This window comes from Ovis canadensis, chromosome 2 (assembly GCF_042477335.2).
Source record: "Ovis canadensis isolate MfBH-ARS-UI-01 breed Bighorn chromosome 2, ARS-UI_OviCan_v2, whole genome shotgun sequence".
Lineage (NCBI taxonomy): Eukaryota > Metazoa > Chordata > Mammalia > Artiodactyla > Bovidae > Ovis > Ovis canadensis.
Genome location: NC_091246.1, coordinates 145919480 through 145939221, shown reverse-complemented (window position 1 = coordinate 145939221; position 19742 = coordinate 145919480). Strand labels below are relative to the sequence as shown.

The 19742-nt window shown below is 43.1% G+C and overlaps 1 protein-coding gene across 4 annotated transcripts in view; it reads left to right on the top strand.

The window, feature by feature from the left end:
• The window catches only part of NOSTRIN (nitric oxide synthase trafficking), a 64660-nt gene that overhangs the window by 13369 nt on the left and 31549 nt on the right, over positions 1-19742 (top strand). For 2 of the 4 annotated variants that reach the window (XM_069577319.1, XM_069577318.1), the window contains exons 1-3: positions 9743-9888; positions 16143-16226; positions 19666-19728. In XM_069577319.1, coding sequence (XP_069433420.1) covers positions 19703-19728 — 26 coding nt within the window. In that variant the 5' untranslated portion in view covers positions 9743-9888; positions 16143-16226; positions 19666-19702. Of the gene's footprint in view, positions 1-9742; positions 9889-16142; positions 16227-19665; positions 19729-19742 lie in introns of those variants that run through there. The other 2 variants (XM_069577316.1, XM_069577317.1) reach the window with 1 other exon arrangement.

Sequence of the window (19742 nt, the reverse complement as noted above, 5' to 3'; positions counted from 1 at the left end):
GAACGACAGAGGATGAGATGGTTGGATGGCATCACCAACTCAATGGACATGGGTATGGGTAGACTCTGGCAGTTGGTGATGGACAAGGAGGCCTGGCGTGCTGCGGTTCATGGGGTCACAAAGAGTCAGACACGACTGAGCGGCTGAACTGAACTGAACTGAACCAGGTTTGTCAAATGGAGTCAAAAAGAAAACAAGTTTAAACAAGTTATTTCTCTCTTAATAGCCAAATTGCTTTAATTCTATGAAAAGAAGAGAGAGGACCAATCTTGGAGGGAATTTTTTTTCTATAAGAAAAATATTTTTTTATCCATCTCAAAGGAAACTATGTAAAATAAGACCAGTTAACTATTGTACAAGTTCAACCTATTACCTAAATTAGAGAACAGCTCCCTTCTGCAGATCAAGAAGAATCTGTACAGAGTAACCGTACAAGTGACCTGGGTTACAGTAAGCTGAGCCTTGATTATTTGGCATCTACAGGTTCAAAACTAGTGCCTGGTAGAGAGCTATAAAGATAGAAGTCAATGATGGATAATGCCTGATAAACAAACTCAACAAATAACTGAATAAATTTAAGAGAATTATTTCTCCAAAATGGCCCTGTTCTTTCTCCCTTTCTATGTAACTCTACATCTCTGCCTTGCCACAGACACACCTACTTTGCATACAGTCAAAACCTTCCTTTCTTACCTGTGTCTCTCTTGAAGTTGCTTCCTTCGGCTTCCATCTGTCCTAGACCTACTCACGTGCAAACTTTCCCACACGTTCCAGAATGGCAAATGGGTTCCAGCGAAGGAGAGACACTTGGGTAGCTAAAGATATCTCCCTTCACGGTTTTATCTCTTCATAGAGCAGAATACAGAATTTGAAAACCTAGCAAAATTTTGTGCACATCTCTGGGGTAAAATCTGCATAGCATAAATACAAAGAGGGGATCTACTCGTTTACCTAGACCCAAAGAATTATGCTGGCTATTAGGTCATGTATGCAATGAATGCTTTCCCGAACAATGGGAAAGCTCATCTTTCACAATTAAATCATTTCCCCTTAACCAAGATACCTTGTGTGAGTTGCTTTATATTTATTCCTGATAAATGTACATTTGGCAATGCCACCTCACACTTGGGCTTGAAGCTCTCCTTCCTTTTCTCAGCTCTTGGATCATGTAGTTAACCTAAAGGATGTCATCCATGCTAAAAGAGTAGGTGTTTCCAAACAATTGTTTTCTAATGGACACAAAGTCCCTACTAATCTATGAATATGTGGTATATTGTATTTTTTTCCCAACAAATTCCCTACATGTCAGCTGGCAAAGACAGATGCTACCTCCCTCCATGACTGGGTCATTTCTTTCCCACTGGGAGTGATTCTGAGGTTCCTATCTCTTCCAAAGAAGTGTTTGAGAACATAAGTACCATGTCAAAAGGAAGTGGTCGCAACCAACATAGCTGGTATTACACTTGCCTTCACTGTAGTTAGTTAGCAGTAGTTAGTTCCCCAGACATACAAAAGATAAAAAGCTGTTTCCCACCAGTTATCCAGACATGAGCACTCGGCTTATTTTCCTTTTAAATGGAAAATAAGATGTGCTTATTACATATGAATCAGTGATACCTTTCCTTGGTATCAAGAAAATGCCTAGAAAGCCAATACTCTTGGAAAGAAGCTATCATATTACTTGGGCTTTCCTAATGACTTGACAGTAAAGAATCCACCTCCAATGTAGGAGACCGGGGTTCAGTGCCTGAGTGGGATAGATCCCTTGGAGAAAGGAATGGCAACCCACTTCAGTATTCTTAACTGGAGAATCCCATGAACAGAGGAGCCTGGTGAGCTATAGTCCATGGAATCGCAAAGAGTTGGACATCACTGAGTGACTGAGAACATCGTATTACTTGAGAGTATAGACAAGTAACAGGAAACACCATCAGACAAGCAAAGGTGCACCCTTAGAATATGTACAGCAGGCATTTCTACCGAGACACAGAAAATCATGACATAGAAATTCATGAAGACAAATCCAGCAGCCAACATATGAAAGATTTAGTGAGAGGGCATATGGTGCTTAATACCTGCCACATAAAATGCATTCAGTAAATATTTATAGATTGAATTAATAAAAAATGAAAGTTAGTTTAAGGTTTATTTTCTTATTATTACACCTGTATTGTCAAACAGGGCCTTTACTATCCTTGGATATTAACAATTGCAGACACCTTGCTTAAGAATCCATTGGAATGTGGTTCTGCTAACACATCTGTATTAGCTCCTGGCTACAAGGGACTGCATCCCAATCAAGCTTCAAGGCCAGATAATGTTCTATTTCCAAGCTCAGCTGCCTTCTTGCATTTGTTCTAATTGGTGGTGATAGAAAAGTGTGTTGGAATTGAAACACCATTTTGCCTGGAAATTCTGTAATTCATGGCTGTGCTTAGCTTCTTTTATCTAATTAGCGGCTTCGGTTTCCTTTTTTTGTAGTAGCAACTCAGATTTAGCCGGAAACACACAGCAGCTCCTAAAATGCCTAATGCCAAAGCCATCACATTCACTTCAAAACAATCACAGATTAGATCCAAAAAGACAAAGGCACATTTCTAGAAACTGTTTGAACATTTGGTTCCCTGCCCCACATAGCTAAAGTGTAAACAGGCCTTGATGGGAAAAATCAATAATTTTTTTCCTCTATGAAAGCTTAAGATCAGGTTTTCAAACAGCAAGTACCACAACTCTGGACATTAAAAAATGTTTTTTAATTAAAAAGAAAAGAAGACAACAAAGAAGCGAGTGTAGTTGGTCATTGTTTCATCTACAATGCATTGCAGAGGCTGTCGATAAAAGATAAGTGATTAAAGTGAAATCTTTAATAAATCCTTACCTTTTCTAATCTACCCATAGCTTGCGTGATCTTAGTTCCCACAACTTCAGCCCTTTTCTGCATATTGATAGCTCCCATATGTACTAGGCAATACGTCTTAACCTGTACTTCAAACCATATATCCAACAGTCTATTGGATGGTTTCAGCTGAAAGCTCCATGAAACCACAATGGAAGCTTATCCGAATAGAGTTGATCAGCTTTTCCCCAAAGCTGGTACTCACTCCTTCTGGATTTTTAACCATGATTACCAGGACCTCTGCCCACCCAGGCAAGCCCAATACAGGGGAGCCACCCATGACCCCTTCTTCTGTCTCAGCGAGGTGGTCAGTGGCTGCTCAGTTGCGTCCGACTCTGCGATCCCTTGGACTGTAGCCCACCAGGCTCTCTGTCCATGGACTTCTCCAGGCAAGAATACTGGGGTGGGTAGCCTTTCCTTTCTCTGGGGATTGTTATGCCCAAGTCGCGAAATCTCCCAATGACCACCAGGGAGGTGATATCCGATGCAAAAGCAAGAGAGTTTTTATTACCAAGCTCGAGCTGGGGCTCCCACCGATACCGACGCAACAGCTATAGGGAAGAGCCCTGAGCTCTGGGTTACATTGCTTATATAGGGTATTATCGCGGGAAAAATTCAAAAAACGGGAGTCTCCGGGTCTGATTGGTCACCTTCTGGTGAAGGGTTAGGTGTTGAGTTCTGATTGGTTCTCCTTTCCCGGGCTTGACTCGAATTTCCCGGGCTGGCCAAGGGTTCTGATTGGTTCGCAGGTGGTGGGGTGAGGTCAGGGGATTTCCAAAGGCTCTTTTCCAGGAACCTTACAAAACGGAGTAGCTTTGATTCTTCAGGATCTTCCTGACCCAAGGATTGAACCCAGGTATTCTGCATTTCAGGCAGATTCTTTACTGTGTGAGCCACCAGGGAAGCTCCTCTTCTGTCTCAACTCATGACCAAGTCCTTATATTTCTCTCTTCCAACACCTCTCCTCCGATAGCATTGTTTTCATTTCATGGCCTCTGCCATTGTTCGGGCAGAAAACTCTTAACCTGTCCTCTGCCTGGGGTGCTGCCCTGCCGCTGGGCAGTTTGTACACTTCATGAAGGCACCTGGCTGAGGGGCATTGTGAAAGTAGAAATCTAATTCACTCTCAACCTTCATGTACCTGGGCTCAGAGCTGTGTCCCTTCAGAGGATCTAATTTTTCTCACCCAAGCAAGCTGCCTCAACTAGGGAGCATCTAAGACATCTTTCACTTTGTGGTCAGGACCCTCTTTAAGACCCTTCAGAGGTTTCCATGACCTTTAGGATAAAATTCAGCCTTTGTAGTATTTCATAGAAGGAACTTTAAGATCAGCTTAAAGATCACATCTCTAAGAGCACATCTCTCAGATCACATCTCTCCATCTTACTTACGGTCGCTGCTTGTAGAACCACTTGCAATCACCCCCTCACCCCTCCTACCTGCCATCATGGGTCCTGGCAGTTGTACATGCTGTATCCTCTGCCTAGGAGACACTTCTACCTTCAGTGCCAGCTTCCACCCAATGCATTCTTCAGAACTCAGTCATCCCACCCTGGTTGGCCTTCAAGTCAAGACTCCACTAGTATTTATCTCTGCTATGGCAGCACTGCCTTTCTGCTCACTTGTCTGTCTCCACTCCTGGACGCTGAACTCCTTAAGGGTCTTTGTATCCCGCATGACTTGCACAGAGTAGGCATTCATTGGATGCTCACTGAGGGAATAAATGTATTCTCGTGAGTGATTCTGTGCCTTCAGGTACTCAGAACTTTTTAGAAGTTCAAGTTAAGCTCTTTACAAGGAGTAATAAATGAGTGTGTCAAAGAAATGTACTTACATAGAGTGTTTTGAACAAAAGCTAGAAGAAAATAATAAAATCATAGAAGAGACCAGGAAGTGCATTAAATGCATCTTATCTTTGGTTTCTCTTAGATAAAGTCTCACAATCCAGTGCAGTATGTGAATACTCTCATCCACCCCTAACTTACAGATGGGGATATGGAAAAGGTGGCGTATTGTAATTTCTACTCAGATCTACCCAGGCATGGTGTGAGGGCATCTTTCAAGTGGGCAGGCAGTTTGGAGCATAGCTATGGGAGTGATCCAGTTCCCTTCACAATGTATTAGGGTTTTCTATGGTAAGGGACACCTGTGGTCATCAAGCCCAGTGGCTTTTGTACCTGGTAGCACAGAGGTCCGTGGGAAGCTCTCAGGGGTCACTTTAGCAGGTAGGAAGAAATTAATGGGCGGGACTCAGAACCCTTTTTCACTCCTGTTCCCACTTATTCAGAACACAACATCTATATAATATGGTGGGATTCTGTGTAAAATTTTGCTTTCTAGTTGAAAAGTTTAAAAAACTGCCTTTCTTGTAAATTTCACCTGACTTCCCCCACTACAACCCTCTCTCCCCCCACCCACATAAACTCACTCAGTTCAAGAATTAACAGACACAGAGGATCTAAGGTGCTAGACCAACCTTTGCTGTGCATCCCCTGGGCCAGAAGCAAGCAGAGACTCAGTGAAACTCCCAGACTGGACACCCAAGCAGCGTGACCCAAGCAGCAGTCTCATCTTCCTATTTCTCCTTTTATACACTATTCTCAGTTCAGTTCAGTTCAGTTCAGTCGCTCAGTCGTGTCCGACTCTTTGCGACCCCATGAATCGCAGCACGCCAGGCCTCCTTGACCATCACCAACTCCCAGAGTTCACTCAGACTCACGTCCATCGAGTCAGTGATGCCATCCAGCCATCTCATCCTCGGTCGTCCCCTTCTCCTTCTGCCCCCAATCCCTCCCAGCAGCAGAGTCTTTTCCAGTGAGTCAACTCTTCACATGAGGTGGCCAAAGTACTGGAGTTTCAGCTTCAGCATCATTCCCTCCAAAGAAATACCAGGGCTGATCTCCTTCAGAATGGACTGGTTGGATCTCCTTGCAGTCCAAGGGACTCTCAAGAGTCTTCTCCAACACCACAGTTGAAAAGCATCCATTCTTCAATGCTCAGCCTTCTTCACAGTCCAACTCTCACATCCATACATGACCACTGGAAAAACCATAGCCTTGACTAGTTGGACATTTGTTGGCAAAGTAATGTCTCTGCTTTTGAATATGCTATCTAGGTTGGTCATAACTTTGCTTCCAAGGAGTAAGCGTCTTTTAATTTCATGGCTGCAGTCACCATCTGCAGTGATTTTGGAGCCCCCAAAAATAAAGTCTGACACTGTTTCCACTGTTTCCCCATCTATTTCCCATGAAGTGATGGGACCGGATGCCATGATCTTCGTTTTCTGAATGTTGAGCTTTAAGCCAACTTTTTCACTCTTCACTTTCACTTTCATCAAGAGGCTTTTCAGTTCCTCTTCACTTTCTGCCATAAGGGTGGTGTCATCTGCATATCTGAGGTGATTGATATTTCTCCCGGCAATCTTGATTCCAGCTTGTGCTTCTTCCAGCCCAGCGTTTCTCATGATGTACTCTGCATAGAAGTTAAATGAGTAGGGTGACAATATATAGCCTTGACGTACTCCTTTTCCTCTTTGGAACCAGTCTGTTGTTCCATGTCCAGTTCTAACTGTTGCTTCCTGACCTGCATATAGGTTTCTCAAGAGGCAGGTCAGGTGGTCTGGTATTCCCATCTCTTTCAGAATTTTCCACAGTTTATTGTGATCCACACAGTCAAAGGCTTTGGCATAGTCAACAAAGCAGAAATAGATGTTTTTCTGCAATTCTCTTGCTTTTTCCATGATCCAGCAGATGTGGGCAATTTGATCTCTGGTTCCTCTGCCTTTTCTAAAACCAGCTTGAACATCAGGAAGTTCACGGTTCACATATTGCTGAAGCCTGGCTTGGAGAATTTTGAGCATTACTTTCCTAGCGTCTGAGATGAGTGCAATTGTGGGGTAGTTTGTGCATTCTTTGTCATTGACTTTCTTTGGGATTGGAATGAAAACTGACCTTTTCCAGTCCTGTGGCCACTGCTGAGTGTTCCAAATTTGCTGGCATATTGAGTGCAGCACTTTCACAGCATCATCTTTCAGGATTTGAAATAGCTCAACTGGAATTCCATCACCTCCACTAGCTTTGTTCATAGTGATGCTTTCTAAGGCCCACTTGACTTCACATTCCAGGATGTCTGGCTGTAGGTGAGCACACCATCGTGATTATCTTGGTCGTGAAGATCTTTTTTGTACAGTTCTTCTGTGTATTGTTGCCACCTCTTCTTAATATCTTCTGCTTCTGTTAGGTCCATACCATTTCTGTCCTTTATCGAGCCCATCTTTGCATGAAATGTTCCCTTGGTATCTCTAATTTTCTTGAAGAGATCTCTGGTCTTTCCCATTCTGTTGTTTTCCTCTATTTCTTTGCATTGATCGCTGAGGAAGGCTTTTGTATCTCTTCTTGCTATTCTTTGGAACTCTGCATTCAGATACTTATATCTTTCCTTTTCTCCTTTGCTTTTCACTTCTCTTCTGTTCACAGCTATTTATAAGGCCTCCTCAGATAGCCATTTTGCTTTCTTGCATTTCTTTTCTATGGGGATGGTCTGGATCCCTGTCTCCTGTACAATGTTACAAACCTCAGTCCATAGTTCATCAGGCACTTCTCACTTCCACTGTATAATCATAAGGGATTTGATTTAGGTCATACCTGAATGGTCTAGTGGTTTTCCCTACTTTCTTCAATATAAGTCTGAATTTGGCAATAAGGAGTTCATGATCTGAGCCACAGTCAGTTCTCAGGAACCAGAATAAAGGCAATGAGTAATGATGAAGTGGGTATTGTGGGCTAGCCAGAGAATCCCACTGCTCAAAAAGCAGCACCTGTGTAAAAATGTCTTTCAATTTTCAAATTGTTATTAACTTTTAAATACAGCCTATCTGTGTGAGCTTGCTGCTGTCTTTCAAATGGCAAACTGATAAAGCTTGTGTGGAAAATATCAGCACACCAGGCCCCAAGAAGCTGTTGCTGATAGAAAGCAGAAGGCCAGGAATGGGGCTGTGATATTGCAAAGAGTTTCAGAGGACTACAATTTCTTCTTAATTCATAATAAAGGGAGGGTTTTGTCACCTGCTGTTTTCAGTCTTGAGAGAGCCTTCGTTCAATTTTAACTAATTCCTCACAGACATGGAAGCAGCTGCAGTTTTCATTTTTAATCTTTTTTTATCATCTTAATTTTCTTAGAGTAGAGTACTTGGTAATTGATTACCCGGCCCCTTATAGTCTTACAGTTTAATTTGTGCCCTGTCTAAAATGTTGAATCTGATACCACATATTTTCTGTCTCTCAGGTTTTTTTAAATATGATTTATTTTCAAACCTAAGACAAATGTTAGTCTTTGACTTATTGGTTGATCTTCATTGTTACTAATGAAAATGTGTTGACCTGCCTCCACATGCTGAGAGGAAATTAGAATATAACTGGATTAAAAGTCAGTGCATGCCATTTCCCTGGTCAGGGATTATTAAGACTCACTGGGAATATTCTAAGATTGAGTTACCCATCCAAAAAGATACATCATCAATTTCACATGTGCCAAGACAATTGCTTGGAGAGAGAATCTCAACTCCTATTAGATACAGTAGCTGTAGGGCTAGAACATTAGCTCAATGTTCTTATAAACTAGTTTCCAATTATTTTAATGAGGAGGGAAAAGTCCATGTCTCAATTTGAGATTAACTCTGCCTCTGTTGACTTTCTTCGCATGTGTTGTCTTCCAGGCTAGAAGCCATATTAAAGCAGATGCCTTAGAAGAAACCAGTGTGGCTGGGGGTGCACACTGCCATGTCTGCCTTGGGAAAATGTGTCCCTTTCTGACTCTGTCCATTCATTTCTGTTTAGCAGAAATCCGGAAAGGATATATATTCTGCTTCATGGGACCCTAAGAACAGATGAGCCACATGGCAGTGTTTATTCCAACTTACAAGCATTCCAACCTATAAAAAAGACAGCTCTCTCCACACTTGCCAGTTAGAATGTGGCTTTTTAGAGTGATTTTTCTCTGGGGAGGAATTTACCCATTAACCTCTGCTAAGATAAAGCCATTTAGGGTCAGAGGCCAGAAAGTTTTTCAGTTGTAGGCAAACTCACCAGAAAAGGAGCCTAGCAACATTTTCCTCTCCTGTACACAAGTTCACCCTCCCCACTTTCTCATTTCCTTACGTTCTGACATGTAGGGTGATCTGCTGAGGATTCTGAAATGATCATTAGTGTTAAAATGCACGAGGAAATGACTGCAGCCTGTTTCACTTGGTTGACAAGTCTTTGTGACCCCATGAACTGTAGCCTACCAGGCTCCTCTGTCCATAGGATTTTCCAGGCAATAGTACTGGAGTGGATTGCCATTTCCTTCTCCAGGGGATCTTCCCGACCCAGGGATCGAACCCAGGTCTCCCGCATTGTAGACAGACGCTTTACCATCTGAGCCACCAGGGAAGTCCTGAATGTTGGTGTTAATTATGAAATATACATAATATTTATGTATTGTGGTGGTTTAAGTCACTAAGTCATGTTCAATTCTTCGGACCCCATGGACTGTAGCCCGCCAGGCTCTTCTGTCCATGAAATGCTCCAGGCAAGAATAATGAAGTAGGTTGACATTTCCTTCCCCAGGAGATCTCCCCAACCCAGGGATTGAACCTGGGTCTCCTGCATTGCAGGCAGGTTCCTTACCATCTGAGCCATCCAGGAAACTAATACATTTATGTAGTAGGGCTACCAATAGGGTATTGAAGGCAGAGAGATGAAGGGTACAATTGTGCTGCTCAGAGAGGCTGTGTCCAGCTCAGTCTGGCCTCAGAGGGCTACCTTGGTGACATGTGATATCAGAACCCCTCCTTCCCCACTTTTTTAGGCCTTCAAGACCTCCCCGTCCTCATCCAGGAAAGCGCCTTACAACGAACTGCACAGATGCTTTTGGAAGAAGCTGCAGGAAGCTCATTCTGCCTTCTCCTAGGCTGCTGTGATCCCATTTCTAGCTGCAAAGCCTCACGAGTTGTGGTGAATCAGAACACCGCAGTTAAAGGCAGAGGGAGAAGCGGTGTCAATCTTAAAAACCATTTGCCTCTGACTCCCCTGTAATTCTCCAGTTTCAGAGGCGGGAGAGGGGAATGCTGGGCAGGCAGGTTCTTGAGCCAGACTACCTGGGTTTGCATCCCAGCTGTCACTTCTTCATGAGTGACCTCCAGCAAGGCAAGTTACCTACTAAACTCTCTGGGCCTCAGTGTCCTCCTCCATGAAATGGGTAGAGTCAGTGTGCCTTCCTGATGGGAGTGATTGCAGGTTATGAGGAAACATACCTGAAGCACTTAGAATGTTGCCTGTCATGTTGTATAATAAATGCTGGAGTCACTAGTTTCTGTGATCACAGATTTGTCAGGAGGGACTGCACTGTTTGGACACAAACTTCATGGGCAGGATTACAAGAATTTTTAAGCTGTATACCGACCTATAAAACTACAAATCCACTTCCTGTCGATTTCTAAGATAATTGTATGTAAAGAGAAGCCTTCCAAAGCAAGAGATGCTGTGTGGTAATTGGGTCTCTTTAGGCTGGTTTCCTATCGTTCATGAGAGAAAGCCAGCAGAGACACGGGGCTCAAAACAGAAGAGCCCATCAGTTCAAAGTGAGCAGGACCCTCTCCCTTCTTGCCACCAAAGCCCATTCCGCCCCCTCTCCCCCCGACCCTGCAGGCGAATCAGAAAGGGTTAAGGATGTAAAGGAACACCATGCTTCACACTCTCGACATTGTCTTTTTTATTTCTGCTTAGCCTCTGAGCTATCTTTTACGACCTGCAAGAACTGTGTAAACGTGAAACTGAATTCTGAGGAAGAGCCTGTGCCTGACAGCATTCCCTTTTCCCGTGGGAGCCATTCAGGATGGTTCTGGAGCTGTGGAGGAGAAAATTGTGCCTTCTTTCCCCCACACCTCTCTGTCTCTGTATATTTGGGCTGTTCTGAATGTTTAGAAATTCTTTTGGATACATACTCATAATCATATGGTTGCAGGGAGGGGGACCCCTTCCAGGGCCCGAAACTGGGCTCTTGTCTAACACTCAGAAATGAATTGTCTGAGGAGACACACGTGCTGACAAAGCAAGAGATTTTATTGGGAAAGGGCGCCTGACCAGAGAGCAGGAGAGTAAGGGAACCCAGGAGAACTTCTCTGTCACATGGCTTGCAGTCTCAGGTTTTATGGTGATGGGATTAGTTTCTGTGTTTTCTTTAGCCAATCATTCTGACTCACAAATCTTCCTGGTGGTGCATGCCTTGTTCAGCCAAGATGGATGCCAGAGAGGAGGATTCTGGGAGGTGGTCAGACATGTGGTGTCTCCTTTTGACCTTTCCCGAACTCTTCCAGTTGGTAGAGGTTTATTAGTTCCATGTTCCTTACCAGAACCTCCTGTATAAAACAACTCATGCAAATGGTTACTATGGTGCCTGGCCAGGGTGGGCGGTTTCAATCAGGGTGCTTCCCTAACAATATTAGAAAAAATAATATTTATTAAGAACTCATTTGGTGCCTATCACTATCTGAGCACAACAAATGCATCATCACATTTAATGTTCTATGTGTGGCTTCCAAGCAAGAATGGAATGCTAGAAATGAAACTCCTAAAGATCCCTCTGGTTAGGATGGGTTAGGAGAGGGTTTATGTGTCTAGCTGTTGCAAGTGCTAGAGAGTCGTGTACACTGATGTCAGAGCTGAGCACAGTTCAAACTTGTGGGACAGAATTTAAATAATTCAGCAGTTTAAAGTTTTCAAAAGTAGTGAAATGAGAACAGACTTGTAGTGGAGACTGGTTAAAAATCCTAACCAAGACCTGATAGGAAGTCCATTCATTCATTCAAGAAATACATGCTGAGTACCAATAACACATCAAGCACTGTTCTAAGCCTAGAGATATAGCAATGAGTAATACAAAATCCTGACCCTGATGGAGCTTACACACTAGAGATGTTCAAAGAAGCACACTAAAAAATTATGTGATGTAAGATAGTGATAAATGCTAGGGCATAATTAAAGCTGTAGGGGATAGTGGCAAGAGTACTCTTTTCAATAGGCCTCTGAGGCAGTGATGTTTGCACAAGACTGGTTGAAATTGACATGAAGGAGAATGCCATGGGGTTATGTAGCAGACGAACTACCTGGCAGAGGCCACAGCATGTGCAAAGACCCTGAGGCAGGATGACATATGGCTACTGAACAAGGGTATGGTGAACAAGGGGATGATGGGAGAAGAAATAAAAAAGAGGACCAGGGGTCAGATGGTGCAGGTCAATAGACATCACTCTCGTCTTTGAGCCTCTATTTGGGTGATTGCCACATCTTAATTATCATAAAACCCCTTAAGGTAAGTCTGATTACTTCCTTTCAAAGTTTCCTAAAGCCACTTTACTGAGTGATAGCCTCTCCTGGGATTATAGAACATTCAAATTCATTGAGGGTGGTGGTCTCTTTGAGCTTGCTGCCAACCAGGACTCTCTCTCTCCATCAGTCAGAACTTATTCCAAGAGCAGAGAAATCTTTTTATAATACTATGAGTTATTTCTTTATCATCTTCATTATTTAAAAATAGTTGCCTTAATTTTTCTTATTCTTGAACAAGGCCTGCTACTAAATGGGTGTTTTCTTCACCTAGGCCTTAACATACATCCTGCAACAGCCTTCTTTCTTTTAAAAAGAGGTAAAAATAACTTGGTGCACAGTTGTGCTAATGAAGAAAAATGAACAGAAATTTAGCAACAGGTTCATAGCCCATGATGTCTGGATTTCTCTTATAAAAGAGAACTGTCTTTCCTTCTTTGGTCCATAACACTGAGTCTAATTTGTGTGAGAACATCCAAGTATTAAGTTAATTACTGGAGAGTCCTGAGATTGTTCCCCAAATGAAATGGAGTCAAATAATTTTTAAAGATGTTTTATAATAAAAATAGAATTGAAAGACTGAAAAATATGTAATAAAGACTCTCTGGTCTATAGTAAGATGAAAAACATAGTATAAACACAATGGAGTATTACTCAGCCTTTAAAAAGAATACATTTGAATCAGTTCTGATGAGATGGATGAAACTGGAGCCGATTATACAGAGTGAAGTAAGCCAGAAAGAAAAACACCAATACAGTATACTAACACATATATATGGAATTTAGAAAGATGGCAATGATGACCCTGTATGCAAGACAGCAAAAAAGACACAGATGTGTATAGCGGACTTTTGGACTCTGAGGGAGAGGGAGAGGGTGGGATGATTTGGGAGAATGGCATTGAAACATGTATACTATCATGTAAGAATCGAATCGCCAGTCTATGTCTGATGCAGGATACAGGATGCTTGGGACTGGTGCACGGGGATGACCCAGAGGGATGTTGTGGGGAGGGAGGTGGGAGGGGGGTTCATGTTTGGGATCGCATGTACACCCGTGGTGGATTCATGTCAATGTATGGCAAAACTAATACAGTATTGTAAAGTAAAATAAAGTAAAAATAAAAATTTAAAAAAAAAAAGAAAAGAAAAAAAATTCAACTTAATTTCTTACATTTTTATTATTTTCATTGAAAAGTGAGGAGATGAATAAAAATGTGTCTTCATTTTAGTTATAGATGGGCCTAGAATGGGACATGGAAAAATCAGTTTAAGATGAGAGTGATTCAGTCTATCCCAAAGAACTGAGATTTCTTTTGAGGGGCATGCCCAGATTCCCTAACGGGTCTTGTCTTGCATACACACTCACGGGAATTCATCTTCTAAATTCCGTGTTGGCCCATTAGGAAGCATGCTGTTGTTTAGTGGCTAAGTCATGTCCAACTCTTTTGGAACACCATGGACTCTAGCCTGCCAGGCTCCTATGTCCATGGAGTTTTCCAGGCAAGAATACTGGAGTGGATTGCCATTTCCTCTTCCAGGGATCTTCCCCACCCAGGGATCGAACCCGAGTCTCCTCCATCGGCAGGCAGATGCTTTATTACTGAGCCACCAGGGAAGCCCCAATTAGAAAGTTACTGTTTGGCTAATTCCATTATTATCTTATTACCAGCTATCATAGTCTAGAGCTAGTCTGATGGTGCTGATGTCTCAGGATAAGTAGGAAAGGAGTTGGAATAGTTTGCAAGGACTGCCGTAGCAAGGCACCACAGACTGGGTAACTAAATTTCCAGTCTTACTGTCACTTCTTGTAGCTTAAACTACAGAAACATTATTGTGTCACAGTCCTGGAGGCTGGAAGTCTGAGATCAATGCGTCAGCCAGGTTGGTTCCTTCCAGGGACTGTGAGGGAGGATCTGTTCCATGCCTCTCTCCTAGCTACTGGCGTTTAACCTCCAGGATCCTTAGCTTGCAATTCATCATCCCGACCTCTGCCTCTTCATCTTTACACAGTATTCTCCGTGTGTGTGTCTGTGTGTGTCTATGCTCAAATTTCTTCCTTTCATTAGGACATATCCATATTGAGTTCTAGCTCATCCCAGTGACTACATCTGAACTTGATCATTTGCAAAGACTCAATTTTCAAATAAGGTCACATTCACAGACAAAAGGGTTAGGACTTAAGCATGAGAGGGTAACAAGCAGGAAGGCCAGGGGTCTCCAAACGGAGGAGATAGGCTGCAAGTGTCAGACATTTTTTTCTCTCTCTTAAGGGCAGGAGGAAACAAACTAGGGTTGCATTTTTTCCCCCTTCTCTATACAAATTAAAAAAGAGGTTTCTCTTAAAATTCTGTGTTGCCATTATGACACCTGGTTCCACCTGAGCTTAACTTTTCTTAAACCTTGAGCTAACCAATGCATTTTTCTTATGGAAATGTTTGTCTTAAGCTTTGTTAATGCGCTATATATTTACCCTGTTGTGCCCAGAGTCCGAGTCCCCAAAACTGAGAGAATAAGACGTCCACAGCAATGCAAAAGCATGAAGGGGTTTTTGCTAGCTAGGGCTCAAGTTTCATCCAGCGCAGTGGAGTCTTGACGAGGGCCCCAAGCTCTGAATCACATCTACTTTTATACAGACGGTTCTTTATTCCTGTAACAGCATAGCTGATCGGTTAAACCCTATGCGCGCGCGGGACTTTTAACCTCGCATCCCTATCCAGATTGGCTCAGGTCTGGCGTGGCCGGGGGGAGCTAGGGGATTTCTTCTGATTGGTCGAGCTACACTGCCTGCGGGAGCTCCCAGTGCATCAGCTTTCCTAGAGACTAAACCTCAGGCCTAGCCTGCCCCTTAGAGCCTGTCCTGGCTTCAGTTTGGTCCTAACAACCCCAGACTCAGTCTTCAAGTCAGTTCTGCCTAAAGGCTCAGACAAACCAGTGTGTTATACTCATACATTGCTCTCCTAATCTGGGTTAATGAAACTGTATAATTGTATGGAAATCTGCCCTTCTTCAAGATTCTTGTCAATCATTTTATGGCCCTGGTGCCAAGGTTATCTCAAAATGCATCTTGTGGGTGAGGGGGCCTGGTACCATTCTCTTAGTTTTGAGACATTTCCTTTCTTTAATTAGTGGACTGCTAGTAGGCAATGGCAACCCACTCCAGTACTCTTGCCTGGAAAATCCCATGGATGGAGGAGCCTGGTAGACTACAGTCCATGGGGTAGCAAAGAGTCAGACACGACTGAGCGACTTCACTTTCACTTTTCACTTTCATGTATTGGAGAGGGAAATGGCAACCCACTCCAGTGTTCTTGCCTTGAGAATCCCAGGGATGGGGGAGCCTGGTGGGCTGCTGTCTATGGGGTCGCACAGGGTCGGACACGACTGAAGCGACTTAGCAGCAGCAGTAGCAGCAGTAGCTATATAACATCCAGCTAAAGACTAGCAGGGAGGCACTCTTTCCGCTCCCTTCTGATGTCTTTGTCAGAAGCCTTCTCTATCTCTTTTATACTTTAATAAAACTTTATTACACAAAAGCTCTGAGCGATCAAGCCTTGTCTCTGGCCCCGGGTTGAATTCTTCTCCTCCGGAGGCCAAGAATCCTGGCGTCTTTCATGGTTTAGCAACAACCTTTTAGGAACACAGTCCAACCCATAATGCTACTGTACAAGAAGGTTAAATTAAAACTTCTTTCCCTTTTGAGGACTCTCCTGGATATCTTTAAGGATTACGCCTCGGCCAGGAGGATCCTTCTAGAAGACAAATCATCTCTTTACGCGTTCCATTATCAGCCTGAGTCCTCCTTCAAGTCTTTGTGTATGCATGGGTGTTTTTCTTGATTTCCAGTCATTGTATCCTATCCAACAACTCTCCTTTTGCTAACAGGGCAAATCTGGAGATTAATTATGCCAAAGGACTTCAGAAACTGGCAACCAAGCTAAGCAAAACATTACAGAGCACAAAGAAAAAGTAAGTACATGGAAGAGGTAAGGCAAAAATCACTCTTAAAAATACTTTTTTAAAAGTGACATTGTTGTAGCCACGCGTTCCGGGACACAAACTCACTCAGAAGGACAGTGCAGATAGTGCAGTGCAGTTTATTACTCTGGGCGGGCCCAAGGCAGGGTCTTCTCTCAGCCAAGAACCCCAGCCAGTTTTTGTGAAAACCTTGTATACCTAAGTGTACGTGCTCAAATCCACCTCCCCAAATTCTCTGAAACTAGTCTGAACAAAGGACAAGAAGAATACAATCGAAGTTAACCCATGATTTGTATGCCTTAAACCCGTGATATGCCTTTACGCCAAGGTAGCTAACCATGGACAATTATCAATAGGCCTGTGGTCATACCCCAACAAGCATAATAGAATTTCTGATTCTATTCGGTTACACTGATAATTAGGGTATTCTTTTAGGTGGAGAGTCTACCTACGAACCCTGGGGCTCTTCCATCGGGAGGGTCTGGTTTTCCAGTTGGTTCGCCCTTTCCGTAGATACTGAGCATATAGCTCAAAGCCCACAGTCCAGCCCAAGATGGAGTCCTGCTTTCAAGGTGGAGCCTGTTCTGTTTGTTTCCTCCTTCAACATATGTTCAGTTCCAGCTTCCTTTTATAAAGGTGGCAGGTCCAGAGCATCAAGCCTGGTTTCCAGTTCTTGGGCACTTACTGTGTGCCAGACACTGCGTTAAATGCTTTTCTAGATTCGCTACATTTAATCCTCACAACAATCTCTGAGAAGTCTTTTTATGATCCCTATTTACACACAAGGACTTAAAGCTTGGAGAGTTTAAGAAACTTGTGACACAGATAATGAATTTCAGAAGTGAATTCATCCTGTGTTGTTGTGAGGCCTAAGATCATATTCAGAAAAGGCCTTGGTGATGATACTAACTTGGGAAGCAGATTTGTTACGTCGGAAGGTCTTGAAGTCCTGAAGTGTGTATCCCGCTTTATCTCAATTTTATGACTTTCAACAAATAACCTGGCCTCCCTTGATTTCCTCTTCTGTTATATGGAGTAACAAGGTATGCTCCTTTGTGTGTGTGTGGGGAGGGTGGGTACTGGGGTGCATATTAAATGAGATAATATATGTAAAGACATTAACAGATCAGGTGCTGAAAAAAAATGTTGGTTTTCAAGTTTTTTTCAATTCAGTTGAAAATGAAGTCAATTACTTCTCTTGGAAAAGAGAGGAAAGATATTGGTATTCTTATAAAACAGTCCATTAGTGATAATTTGTTACAAAGATTTGACTGTTGTTTGCAGATGTCACCCAATGGCAGTGTCATTACAAAGACCCCTTCTGATGGTAAAAGAAAGAGGGAAAGAAAAAATAGAAGCCTAAGCCTTGTGGAGCATTCTTACTCCTCCTTAGGCATCATCCTATAACAGCAAATAGTGGCTCTGAAATCGCTCTGACTTTGAGCTTGATTTTTAGGACAGTATTTTAGTAGCCTGGGGCTTTCCTGGTGGCTCAGATGGTAAAGAATCTTCCTGTAATGCAGGAAACCTGGGTTCACTCCCTAGGTCAGGAAGATCCCCTGGAGTTGGGAATGGCAACCCACTCCAGTATTCTTGCCTAGAGAAGTCCATGGACAGAGGACCCTGGTGGATTCCAGTCCATGGACATGACTGAGTGACTGGACATCGCAGAGTTGGACATGACTGAGTGACTAACAGTTTCAGCCTGCAAAGAAACTAGCAGAGCACCCTGGTTGAATATAAATAGACCTTTTCAGATTGCCCAGGTTTTAATTCCTGCTCTATCACTTACCAACTGGGTGGATTAGGAATCTTGTGCTCAGTCCCTAAATTGTGTCTGACTCTTTGCAACCCTATGGACTGTAGCCTGCCAGGCCCCTCTGCCCATGGAATTTCCCAGGCAAGAACACTAGAGTGGGTTGCCATTTCCTCCTCCAGGGGATCTTCCCCACCCAGAGATTGAACCTGAGTCTCTTGCATTGGCAAGTGGATTCTTTACCACTGTGCCACCTGAAAAGTCCCTATCTTCCCTCTCAGTGCATAGTGTATTTAAGATGGAAATAAAACCTACCTCATATAATTTCTGTGAGATGCTTGTATAATAACCCAAATTATTTCTATTCTCAAAGACCGATTAAGTGAGGGTCAGAGAAACTGAGTGATTCTTCCAAGGTCAAGCAGCACACAAAGGGGAGCTTGTAGATTCAGACACAGACCCTCTGAGGTCAGTGCCTTCATGTTCCTGCTCTGCTGCCCTGCGCCTCCTAGGGGCAAAAGTCAGATTCTCTTCCTGAAAGTGTACTTGGATTTCTTGCAAAACAAACAGACAAAAAAAAAAAAAAATTCTACTGAGATTTAATTTACATGCAATAATAAGCACACATTTTAAGTATATATTTTGATCAATTTTGTTATAAGTACACACCATGCAGCCGCCACCAAAATCAAAATATACCTATTTTCATCACACCAAAAGATGCCTCGTACCTGTTTATAGTCCTTTCCCCAACACAGTCCCAAGGTAACATTGATCTGCTTTTTTTTCGATCTAGATTATTTTGTCTTTTCTGGACTTTCCTATAATTGGGAGCATACAGTTGGTCCTCTCTTATGCCTGGTTTTGTGCCTGGCTTTGGATGCATAGAAAATCTGACATCCTTTGATCTAGTTCTCCCATTCTGTGGCTGCCAGGTGCAGCCTGACAAACCCCCTCGGCTTGTCAAGCCCAAGTCATTTGGAGGCAAAATCTCTGTGTCATCTTGCTCTCAGTAAGGGCACCGATCTGTCCTCTCCTTTCCATCAAAGTCTACACTGGGTCTATCCCTTCGGTTTATTGATACAATGGGCTTGCTATTTGACGGCCAACTACATGTAGGAGAAAAATAGCATCATATTTCTTGATTCTCTCTTTGCGCTACTTGGGTCAGGGCAGAGCAACCCTTTTGTTGAATTGAGATACTGTTCACAATACTGTGGAGTATCTGAGCTGTGTTCCTAAAGGCCAGCAGGGAATCTGAGCACACACGGAATGAGCAGGGCTCTGAAGTCATCCATCACTCAACTTCTCTGAGCCTCTGTTGGTTCATCTGTAAAATGAAGAGCCTGAAAAGATTGTCTTTAAGGGTCTTCTAACTCTGGCATGCTCTCTCCCACCTGTTCTAAATGCCTTCTCATCCTTGCTTACTTTGTTTCCCTGATACTTTACAGACATGAAATGGAAATCGGAATGAAAATGACTGGGGAAAAAAAAGCAGATCATGTAACGATTACAGTGCAAATAAATATGTTGGCTTTAATCCCATGGAGAAATTGAAACAGGACTGGGGATATGAGTACAATTGCCAAATGCAGGAATCAGATGGGATGCTTTATTTCTGGGACTCCTGGGAAAATGGCACACACACTTGTCCTCCCTTGTTTTTCTCTCCAGCTGTCTTGCCAGTGCCTGGGCCTGGGTCTCGGAGGGCATGAAGTCTGCAGGGGACCTGCATCAGTGAGTACTCACGA